Source organism: Gekko japonicus, unplaced genomic scaffold (genome assembly GCF_001447785.1).
Source record: "Gekko japonicus isolate JY-2015 unplaced genomic scaffold, Gekko_japonicus_V1.1 scaffold1195, whole genome shotgun sequence".
Lineage (NCBI taxonomy): Eukaryota > Metazoa > Chordata > Lepidosauria > Squamata > Gekkonidae > Gekko > Gekko japonicus.
In genome coordinates, this window is record NW_015176007.1 from 414,289 (window position 1) to 426,490 (window position 12,202).

Sequence of the window (12,202 nt, forward strand, 5' to 3'; positions counted from 1 at the left end):
ATGAGGGAGGCTTGTCTTGGCAGTAGGACATGCTAAAAGGATCTAGGAGTCTTACTAGACCATACACTGAAGATGAGTCAGCAGTGTGCTGCGGTAGCTAAAAAGGCACATGTGATTTGGGGCTGCCCCATTTCTCATGTCAAGGAACACCCCACTGCCCCACCTCAGAATGTTCTACTCCACCTTTGGCATATGCAGTTATTTACACTGACACTGCATACTTTCCTTTCCCCAATTTAAAAGCAAGCAGAGAATTTATGATTTGGATTTCAGGTAAACAGGCAAAATAGAATTGTCCTGTGAATGTTATCAGCAGTTTGGAATGGGCAACTGTGGTATGTAAAAAGGCAGAGTGAACACTGCTGCTGCCTTAGTATTCTTGCATGCACGCTGACACCAGTGCTGATGTATCCACTCCCCACTTGGAGACAATTTCTAGAGCTCCCAGGGAGGGAGATGAACTCTGATAACGGACAAAACATCCCCCCTTTCCCTAACCAACAGAAACAGTGATTTGCCAGGGACTAGAATAAGACAAGAAAGCATGTGGGAAGCAGAGGAAGTTGGATCACTGGAAGCAGGCCTTCTTGGTTGTGGCTCCAGAGTTTTGGAATTTCCTCTTCAGAAAGGTTCATCTGGAGCCAGATTTGTTTGCTTTTAGGTGCAAGGCTAAGGCACACTCTTATTCTCTCTAGGATTTGGTTAATCTCCCCTGGGTACAGATATTTTAATCTCTGCTCCAAGTGAGGGTTTTTAACAGATGTTTAGTCCAGGCTTTTTGATTTTTATCAGTTTGGTGATGATTCGGAGTTTTCAATGGCTTGTTTGGAGGATTTTGGTTTGTCCGCTTGTCTTTTATCTTGCTTAAAGGCTTTTCTTGTACTCCTTTCAAAAGGCCCCTCCCCCACATCGCTGCTTCTGTTGTGACTTTTAAACGGTTGTTGTTGTGAGCCAGGGATGTTGCACTGATGGAGCGTTGTATCAATATTTTTAAACAAAACCTATAATAACTGTATTAAACTGCTTCTGACTATGGAGTGTCTCTGTGGCATTCCCACGGCCAGTGGCCGCAGAGGAAATCTACCAAGGGTCGCTGAACCGGCCTCTCACGTCACGCTTCGGCGGGCTTTCCAGCCCTGGGGAGGCGCCAGCTGGCATCACTGCCCCGTCTCCCCGCAGGGGGGCGCTGAGCTTCGGCCGGGCAAGCTTCGTCGCCTGCTTCTCCGGCTAGCCCTCCAGCCCTGGCATGCCCAAAGGGGACTCGCTGGCTGCAGACAACCGCCCGTAGCGTAGAGCGCAGCGCGGCGCGCCTCGGCGAACCCTCCGGTGCCGGCAGCGGCTCCTCTTGCGCCTTTACGCACGGCTCGGCTTAGCCAGAAAGAGTTCGGCGGGAGGAAGAGAAGACGGCGGGCGAGAGTCGCTCCATCCTCCTCCGGGACTCCCGCAGGTGAGTGAGGGCGGCCGGGGCCTCTGTGCACGGGGCTCTCCGAGGGGGCTGGGAGAAGGGGGAGTAGCGGGGTATAAGCTACACCACCGCCAAGTCCCGGGACCCGTTTTCAGCGTCAGGTCTCTGCCCTGCCGCAACAGGTGAAGAAGTAACCCAAGTGGAATGCCTCTGAGCGTTTATGAAGACGCTCGGAGAGGATGTGGCGATGAGCAAAGTGGTCAGATGCAAAAGGTGGAAGAGCACACCTGTGCCTTTAAGTGGGGAATAGGAGCAGGTGGTGTGCCAATGACAACCAGCGTCTGCGAAAATTGCCTCTTCTTGCACTTACAGGTTTTCCGCTGGCCTCTGGCTGTCCTCCCAGTCCCAGTGATGGACTGCTATGTGTTTTCATATTATTTGCCCAGAGGCTTCTCCTTGGGATATTTGGAGCAGGAAAAAGTCCTGGCTTTCTCCCAAATGAAAGTAAACAAACAGCCTTCTCTGCACCCATTACTTAATACAAGGTGATGGGTGATAGTAGCTAATGCTCCAGCCTTGTAGCAGTATTTCTGGCAAATAGCCATTGAGATGGGTGCTCATTGTGTTTTCCTTTTTTAGAACTAGACTTTTTAAAGGATTCCTCTCCCCCATAGACAGACACACACATACACAAACATCTAGTACAAATGAAACGTGGGCTTTGCCCCTGATCTGTTTTCAGCTCCAAGACTCAGCTGTGGAATGTCATAGTAAAATGTCTCTGGCAATGTGCAGAGTGGTATTTACAGTGACTTTAGCTGCCCAGGTCCTGTGTTCAGGGGATGTATCCTTTATGACAGGAGGTGTGATGTCCACAAAAGGTGGAACGTGCACCTCTCATTTTAGAAATTAAGAATGGCTGTTGGTGGTGATAGGGAAATCCTGTCTTGGGTTGTGTCAACAGGTTGGTGTTTTTGTCTGCGCCTCTCCAGAGTCTCAAGTTTGGGGTCTTTTCCAAAGATACTTTTAAAAGGAAATGCTGGAGGTTGAATCAGGGGTGTTCTCTGCAAAGCAGCAGGTGCTCCACTGCTGAGTTGTCCATCTGCCTTGAGCCAAAGAATACACAGATTAAAATGTTGAGTCCTCAGGCATCTCCAGCACTTGATTATATATATAGGAGGTGAAAACAAAGCCATCTGGTAAAAAAAGAAGACTGAAATCAAGGTAACCTTTGGAAGTCACTGTCTTTCAGCCTAACCTACCTGACAGGATTGGTGTGAGGACAGAAATGAGGAAGGGGGAACCTGGTACCCCACAATGTGCTCCTTGTAGCAAGAGGGATAGATAGATTTGTATTGAATGGAAGAGGACTGTCTTCATCATGGACCCAACAGAGCTGTGCAGATTGCCCTCAATGCAGCCTCCAAGGTCATGATGAGCCCTGCCATTCTCTTTCAGCCCAGATCAGATGTTCGTAACTGTGAGAGTCTGGAACATGGGGGGTTCCCAGGGGAAGGGACTTCTGGAACTGTGCAGAAGGAAGTCTGTTCACACGGGCAGAGAGGAAAACATAGCTGGGTAACTATGCCCCCTCCCATCTGAGCATCTATGGCTGCGGTCACACGAAGCATTAGCCAAGCTACAGAGACAGAAGATAGTCGGATTTTCCAGGCGCGATCAAACCACAACATCTGGGAAGCGTAGAGCTCCCGTGGCTAACCTGAGGCTTCCTGCCGAAGATGCGGGGTAAAAAACTAGTACCTCTGAGGTACTAGTTTCCGGAAACCACGGGGCAAGGGCGGGCGTCTGATCACATTTCCGGTGGCAGCTCGGGGCATCCGGCGCCCGCCCATGTCCTGTTGCAAAAAGGTTTTCCCCCCAAGTCTCCACGGGATGCGCACAAGCACCCAACGGCACATGCGCACACTTCGGTTAAAAAACAACAACACAACCCCCACCGCACCGCTTCTTTGCCGCGCTGCAGAATTGATGTATGATTGGCATCTCCTCCCGAACCACGGGACGTCGGCGGGACGTTTGATCTGGCGGCCACGCGGTAGTTCACTCCGGGCAAACAGCCACGCCTCCCCCCCCGCGATATCCGGCCCGTGTGACCGGGGCCTGTCTTAAGGAAGTGTTGTGTTGGAATGATCGGAAAGCTTGCCCCCAGCATCTGGGACCATGACTGGTCCTGCTGAGCATTGTTCGCCTTGCTCTCCCTGCATTTCTCCTGTCTGTCCTCCAGAAACATGGCCTTAGCAGTTTTTATTTATTTATTTACATCTTAGATTTCTAGCCTGCCCTCCTCTGTACAACAGGGCTCAGAGTGGCTGACAATAGTAGTCATATAAATAATATTCATAATTTGAAAATTATGAAAACAACTCTTACAGTACTACAGGCAACTGGTAAATTGGTATATAAAAAGGGAACCCCGACATGGTGCCCCTCATCCAGGGGAGAATAAATATCACACAGAATGGTAAATAGAGAATAACCAACAGGGGAGTGGGGAAGGGATACGGGGGAGGGAGGGAGGGAGGCCAGCCTTGATGGAAACAAATTGCTGTCCTCAGCCATAGGCCTGGCGGAACATCTCTGTCTTACATGCCCTATGGAACTGCATTAGATCCCACAGGGCATGGATCTCACTTGGCAGAGAGTTCCACCAGGCCTGGGCCAGGGCCAAAAAAGGGCCGGCTCTCGTCGAGAATAGCCGGATACTGTTCAGGCCAGGGATCACCAGCTTGCGGGGTAGGGCGGGGTGTAAATTTAATAAATAAATAAAATAAATGCATAAAATAAGTTGTTGTCCATTGAGCATAATGCTCTTTGGGTTTTGCGGCTCACCTACATTTATGGGTGCAAATGCTAAAAATGCCCTAACCTAGTTTAACTTGGGGCCAGGATCACAGGGGTGGGGCCTGGGTTTGGCCGGGAAGCTTCCAGGCTGGTGCAGGATTCCGTCTTTTTGTGCTCGTTGCACAGTGCTGCAGCTTGCCAAGGGCATGTTGAGCTCAGACGCGGTGAGCAAAGGGGAGCTTGGCTGGTGTCTGCAAAGCTGGGAGGATGGGGGTTATGTGTATGTCCATCCAGCACATTTTCCTTGGGCCAAGGAGGTACTTGGGATTTGTTTGTGTTTGTGGTTGAGGCATGCACAGGCAACCCCATGGCCAGTGGATGAAGCATGAGCCGCTGAGGATGGGTGGCCAGGTCTTGGAGGCCTCTGCGCCAGGGATGCACGGTCAGCCTATGTGATTGGCAGGCAGTCCAAAGTCTGGCCTGATCAGTATAGCAGAACCTGTTGCAGCCTTCAGGGATCCTGGGACACCCAAGAGGTTTTTGCCTGGTATGGCTGCCTAAGCCCAGCTTTAGCTCCGTGTGGGTACGTGTGCCTTTACGTATGTTTCACTTTCCCCCAAGACATGTGACTCAGCTCACTTCTGTGAGTCAGCTGCAGCCAGATATCTGCTCTGCAGGCACCTCTTTGATGTGGCTGTTTGCTGTTCCTTTCTCCCTTTTCACAAGAGACAGGCAAGGCCTCCCATTTCTCTCTTGGTTTCTGTTTCTTGGGCAGGTTCTGCTTCTTCAGCTGGCTTCTGCTCTTCAGAGCAGAACCCAAGCAAAAGGAGGAACCCTTCCGTATATAAAAGGAGCTGCAGATACCCCTGAAAGACAGCTGCAAGGATGCTGGGTAAACTTTAAAAAGGCAAAAAATTAGAGGAGGCTGAAGTTGGTTCCTTATTCGCACTTCCTTATTCATTCCTTATTCGTTACTTATTCGTGCAGTCATTCAGAAGCACTAAGGAGAGTTGGAAAGCTCTGAACCCCAAAATAAGGTCTGGACCGCCACATATCATATACCCCCCACATTCACAGGACTCTCCCCTTCCAGGGGACACATTCTGTGTGCTTGTCCAAAGCACGGTTCTGGTGCCAGCTGCTCCAAAGTGCGTGCCCCTAGGACAATCACACAAGCAGACACTGGGGCCAGGCTGCACACCCCCCCCCCCAAAAAAAAAATCTTTAAGCACACAGAATGTGTCCCCTGGAACTCTCCTTAGTGCTTCTGAATGACTGCACGAATAAGTAATGAATAAGGAATGAATAAGGAAGTGCGAATAAGGAACCAACTTCAGCCTCCTAAAAATAAGCCAGGTTTTGGTGGCACCTCTGGATGTTATTTTTCTGTTCCTATCTGTGCACTGGAACTGCTCTCTTGTTTCAGAATATCTTTGCAACATTTGTTCTGTCTACTCTGGTTTCTGGATTGCATTAGGTGACCTGGGCTTTGCAGCCTTGCCTGACATTCCAGGCTGGACTAGATGGTCTTGGAGCACCTTTCTTCATTTATGCTTCAAGAGCAGCAGTCAGCCCTGGTGTGAACATGGCGTTTCCTAGCAACCAGCTACAGTGTTACAGTTTCCAAAAACCAGTGGAAACAATTGTTGTTCTTGTAGTTGCTTTTCTTCTCCCTCCCCCCCCCCCAGGTAATTCTATGCACTTTCTTATGGGTGGAGGGAGACTGGAGCGTAAGGAATCTCCTGTCAGCTGCTTTGCAAAGTGATGTGGGCTCACATTTCAGCCTGCCAGCTCTGTGCTCATGGAACAGGCGTGGAACTGCTGCTGTGGATGTTTTTCAGGGTGCCTCCCACCCTCAGAGCTCTCCAGTGTCCTAGGCATGACCCTTCTCTCTTGGATGTGATCTGCAGTTGAGGAGAAAGGCGGGGGAGTGCTTGTGCAGATGTTGCATCCAGACAATCTAAAGTCTGTAAGCTGCACTAATTGATCGAATGTGCATGCATGCGCTTATTTTAAGAACAAAAGAATTACTGTGATCGTCTGAAGGGTCCATATAGTTCAGCATCCTGTTTCCACCCTCACCATCTCTGTGTCTTTGGGAAGCCTCTAAGCAAGACAAGTAGGCAACAACTGCCCCCTGCTGTTGCTCCCTCCCTGTACCAGCCAGCTGGCATTCAGAGTTTCACTGCCTTTGAGGTCCCATTTGGTCCATCACGGCTCCTCCCTGAATTTGTCTCATTCCTCTTTAAAGCCAACTGAAGCTAGTGCCTGTCACCCCATCTTGTGGCAGTGAGTTCCACAAGTTAATTGTATGTCGATTATAGAAAGAGTTAAAGGAATTATGCGGTGAATGGGAGGAGCAAGAAAGCCCTGAGCAAGTGCTCAGGCCTCACCATTTGGCCAATAGAAATCTGGCCTGGTCCTCTTCTCACTTCTGCAAGTAACCGACCCGTTCTGAGCTTTGACTGCAGTGCTCACTTATCTTTTCTTGCATCTCTTACAGTGTCTCCCCCTGTTGTCCAGAGATGAGCTTTACTTCAAAATAGATGTATATGTTCTCAAGCTGCTGGGTTCTGCAGTGGCCATCTGTCTGGTTCCTGCCAGGCAGGCCCTTTTTCTCCTGCAAGGGAGAGGGCCTTTTCTGCAGAGAAGCCTCATGTCTGGAACAACCTCTCAGGAGAGATTCACCCTGTGCCTCCCCTGGCAAGTTTCAGGCACCAGGCAGAAACGTTCCTTTTTACTCATGTTTTGCGATTTCTTACTGTTGTGGTTTTAGGTTTAGATTTTTTTGGGTATGTTGTATTTTTCTCTTTTTCTATGGCCGTGCGCTGTCTTGTGAGCTTGAAAGGGTCGAAAATGTGGGGTACATGTTTTTAAAATTAACTTCATGTTTTTTAAATCTCACTGTTTTCCCAAGGGACTCAGGGTAGTGCATCTGATTTCTCCTGACTCCATTTTGTCTCGCCCTATAAGCTAGGCTGCAGCAGCCCCAATAGCCCAAACTAGCCTATTCTCACCAAAGCTTGGAAGTTACGCAAGGTCAGTACTTGGATGGGAGATGACCACCAAGGAAGATGGAGGCTGCTGTGCTGAGGAAGGCCATGGCACCCCACCTCTGCTCATCTCTTGCCTTGAAAACCCCATCAGGTGGAACTTCATGGGGCCACCATAAATCAATTGGAACTCAGTCACACCCTTAATTCATGAGCTAATCTAGGCTGAAAGAGGTGGCCTGACCTAAGGTCACCGAGCGAGCTTCATGGCTGAATGGGGTTTCGAACCCGTCTCTTCAGTTCTCATTTGGCACCTCTAACCACTACCCCACACTGACTCCCCAGTAAATTGCATACTGGTGTGGGAGACTGGTAGAAGGAACACAAACTGCCTGGTTCCACTGCAGCAGTCAGCTTTTGTGTGTCTTGAAAAAACAGCATCCCAGATATTAACTCAGTCTGTGAGGCAGAAATGGAAAATACGCTAATGGCCTGTCTGTATAAAACTGGTGTTTGGCCCGCTGTCGGGATCTTTTCCCTTTCTTCTCTTTGGCTCTCTGGATGAGGTAGTAAATTCTTGCTGTGTAGGGCTGTATGGCCTGGGAGACTCTGGAGGGGCCCCCCTGAACCCTTTAGGGTTGACGTACAAAGACTATTTTATAGGCAGTAAATGTTTCAAAAAGTGAAGCCAGCGAGTAGATTTTCCTCCCAGGGCCCTGGAATAAAGCTTGCCCTTTTCCAGACGCTTCCCCGTCCTAGTCTGGGTGGCGGTGCTTAGCAGAACACAAAGAGCCTCACTTCTTAGAAAGAAGAGTTCCTACGCCTTGCACTGATCTTAATGGGTTGTCTCTGGTGCCGGGTAGGGGGGTGGGGTGGAGGAATTCTCCAATATACAAAAGGCCCATTGAGGGATTACGTCAGGCAAGCAGGAGACCAAACGTGGGAAAGACTCGTAGGTTCCCCACGGAACAGAGAGCACCAAGGCAGTGTGGGCAGTGAGGCAGTGCGTTCCAAACGGTCCTGGGATCCCTTGGGGTTTCTCGGACACTTCTGAGGCATTCCTAAAAGAGAGGATCTCTAATGGCAGAAGAGGAGTTCCCTGAAGAGTAGCTTGTCCACCAAGCGTAATCTTCCTTTTCAGTAGACATCCAGAGGTGCAGGAGCCAATGTTCCCTCTAAGCCGTGGAGTCTTGTGAGCAAATATTCTACTTTGTGAGCTACTGGCATTAACGTTGTGAGCGAGCAATTTGGCTACTGCATAAATTAGTTTGCTCTGGAGCCATCCTTCCTGAGCTAAGACAAAAAGGTGTGAGCCGGAGTCTAAAAAACTGTGAGCTAGCTCACACTAACTCAGCTTAGAGGGAACAGTGGCAGGAGCTGTGGCTTAGTAGCGGAGCACCTGCTTCGCATGCAGGACGTCTCAGGCTCTTTCCTTGGCATCTGGGATTAAGGAGCTCAGCCAGCAGGCACTGGGAAAGACTTTCCTCTGCCTCCATAAGAGAGATGGTGCCGGTCCAAGTAGATGATTGGTCTAGATAGACCTGTGGTATAAGCCAGCTTCATACGTTCTGAGAAGAGAGTTGGGTATGTTTTAATCTAGGGCATCCTGTAGGGAACTGAGTGCGACCCCCGAGAATGCTTTGCAATGCACAGCAGATGGTGCGGGGGTGGGGGGGCGCTTCATGCTTGAGACAGAATGGAAAAAGGGCTCCCTGAGTGTCTTGCTGCCTCTGCTGCAGGCTTAATGTCTGGCCTTGGGGAAAGCAGCTGTCTCTCAGTTCTCTGCCTGTAAAGGGGGACCAACGTGGTTCTGCCTCACAGGACTTTCCCCTCAGCAGCCGGTGCTAAAACCCCATTTCTCTTTTCTCTCTCCACAGTGCCCGTCTCTACAATGTGTGAGATGGGGCTGGCCTCCCTGGAGCTGTCCAGTCTCTCACCGTACTGCGGGGAGACCCCTGACGCTTACTGCCACGATGACCGCTGGCAGAGGCTGCGCACAGCTGTCAGGAGACTGGAATTCTGGGAAAACTTTGATGTCGAATTGATAGGCAGTGGCTTTTTTTCCAAGGTGTACAAGGTATGACGATTATGTTGTCTGAAAGCAAACTGCAGCTTGTAAAACCCATTCCCTGCGATTTTCCAGAATAACTTTCTTTGCCGGCAGTCCATTCTGTACTTTCAGGTGGTTGAGGAGATTGTGACATCATGAGCAAAGAACGGGGGTAGTGTCTTGCCTGGCACATCTTGACTACACATTTTAAATTGGTGAACAATCACCACATTCCTCCAGGGCTCTAAGATCTGTGTTTTGTGAGGTTGTTGGCTGTTCTTTGTTAGAGATCCGTCACCCCATATAGAACTACACTCGCTTGAGTTTCTAAACTGGGAGACACCTTGACAGGTCAGCCACTGGTTTCCGCTTGTAACGCAGGCACACCCTTCAATGACACAGCCCTAGCAATGATTCTCCTCTTTACTGCAAACTCAGCACACATCGGAAAGTAGAAGGAATGGTGCTTTAATTCAGAATTATCCAAGACTCATTGGGAGGTCATCAAGTAAGAAAATATGGTCACTGAGACAGTGGTCCAAGGCTGAAGAATCATTCACTTAAGAAAGCTGGGGTTCTTGACTGAACAAAAGAAAAAGGAAGATTGGCCATAAAATTGTGTCTTCCCTGCCTGCTGATTTTCCTTTCCGGATGCCTCCCTGGGCAATTGTGAGCTGGCTCCTGATCTGTCATTCCCACCTACTCATTTCTGCCTCTCTCTTGCCCCCACTTGTTAGCAAATTGCTGTGGTGACGATTGCTGTATTTTTGTTCTCAGTGATCTTTTTACAGGCCCTGCCACTGCATGGGATTTTTTGACATGCATCGTTTCAGAGAAAAAGAGCTTTGCACAAAAAGAAGTAGTGTTTAAGGACAGGCATGACCCCCCCCCCTTTTATTTGAGGAAGAAGAGGGAAACTCTGGGCTTTTGTACATTTTTTCGGGTATGAGTGGTAGTGTATCATGTCAGAGAAACCTGTACTGTCTCCTTATAATTTTGTACTATAGAAAAATATCCAGTGTTTGAATTTGCCTAGTACCCTGGAGGTAGCTCACACAGGATCCTGGATCTTTCAGCAGCCCATGGGTTCTTGGCCACGAGGCTAGTGCCTTGGAGGCCTGGGTTCAAATCCTGTCTTATTCAGCTCTAAAGCCTGCTAATTGGCCTTGGTCAAGTCACTGACTGTCAGGCTGATCTGCCTCACAGGTATGGTGTGAGGCTAAAAATGCCACTCTGAGTTCTTTGGAAGGATGGGATGCTAACAGAGCAAGCAAAGTGGGGTGGCCAGCTGTCTAATTGCCTGCCTTTTAACCAAGTCAATTAGACTTAAATGTATTTGCACAGCTGCACTATGTGTGCCTGCTTTGAGATGCTGAAGGACGTGGCAGGTGGCTTGCTATTTAGGAGACTTATTTATTTATTTATCATATGGCAGAGTTACACACAGGAAACATATAATAATATAAAATACATAACTAAATCAATACAATGGGTATGCAGACCAATTGGATAATCCCCCTAAATACTAATATTCACATTTTCAGTCCACTCAATTGCAGCTGGGGAGAGTTCAAAGAGCTCTGTTACATCTCCCTGGAAAGCATGATGCTCACATTCCTGTGACAGATGGAAAATAATTTGGCTGGTTGCATTTAGGAGACTCAGGTCTTTTCAATGGGGCTTACTCCCAGGAAGTGTTCTTAGGATTGTACTGCAAGAGTTTTATTACTTGGTCCATGACTGGGTTCTCCACTCTGACCATAACTTCCCCTGCAAAAGGCCTGTTTCGGTCAGGAGGTCCACATTGCATGAGACGAGGCATCAACACACACACCCGCACTGTGTTTCTTTTCTGGAATGGGGAGAGTCTTTAACTAGGCGCTAGATGGATGAGGAAGGTACAAGAGATTATAATCCCCCGATGAAGCTAACATTAAATGCTCAGGGATCGGACTATAAAATATTTCCTTTTATTGTGACCGGAATATAAAAATATTTTAAACCTAGTATTATCCAAGAAATATTCTTTTTCTTTCACCATTGGCTTTTTTGCCCACATTTGTTGGTTCCTGATATGGCCCTTTTCCTCACTAGGGTCGCACATATACAGGCAAGGTACATGCAGTTTCTTTCTCCCTATGTGACATGGCCCTGAATCCTTCCATCCACTCGTCCACTGTCAGGCTGTCTGGAACATTCTTTGTAACAGGAGCATACCTGGGTCAGAACAGCCTTGAAAAACAGGCAGGCAGGCAGGCTCTTCCCTGACAGTCCTGCTGTTCTAAAACTATCTCTGCTGCCAGATCAGTGGGCAGCCTGATCTGATGCAAGATTAGGGATGCTTCAGCACATTGAAAGCATTGGGATTGTGCAGATGGCTAGGCTGTTCAACTTCAACCTTGTTTACTGTACCATTTGCAGGAAAGGGTTTGGATCATACCCAAGGCCTTTGTCACACCTGAATGTGTTGCATTCAGGGGTCATTTCATAGAAAAAGAGGTGCAGGAGCTCATTAGCATAACTCATTAGCATAACTTATTTACATATGGCACACCCCCTGACATCACCAGAAGTGTGTCAGAAGGCAACACCCACCGCTCAGGCTCCACTGGACTGTTTTGGATTGCTAGCTTCTGGTGGGGGCAGATCTGTCCTCGCAGAGGAGGGAGAGCTTGTACCTGAATAAAACTTGGTCTTAAAGGTGCCACTGGACTGTTTTGGGCCGGGGGGGGGGAGGGAGCTCTGCAATTTACCTGGCTGCTTCTTGCTCTGACTGAGGGCTGCTGGGAGCAGGGGGTGGGGCTTGTTGCATGTGCCCGCCCCCTGGGCTCTTTACTGCCGGAACTCCGCTCCTGTGCGCTCCTGCAGGAAATGACCCCTGGTTGGATTAGAACCTCAAAGATGTTCAATTGCTTATTGATTATCACATTTATATCCCATCATTTCTTCAAG

At 48.9% G+C, this 12,202-nt stretch overlaps 1 protein-coding gene across 1 annotated transcript in view; it reads left to right on the forward strand.

The window, feature by feature from the left end:
* Positions 1-1,254: 1,254 nt before the first annotated feature.
* Positions 1,255-12,202, forward strand: part of LOC107123277 (dual specificity testis-specific protein kinase 2-like) — a 28,836-nt gene continuing 17,888 nt past the window's right edge. Inside the window, exons 1-2 of the mRNA XM_015426499.1 lie at positions 1,255-1,447; positions 9,078-9,277. Of these exons, the coding sequence (XP_015281985.1) occupies positions 9,092-9,277 (186 nt within the window). The 5' untranslated portion in view covers positions 1,255-1,447; positions 9,078-9,091. The remainder of the gene's footprint in view (positions 1,448-9,077; positions 9,278-12,202) is intronic.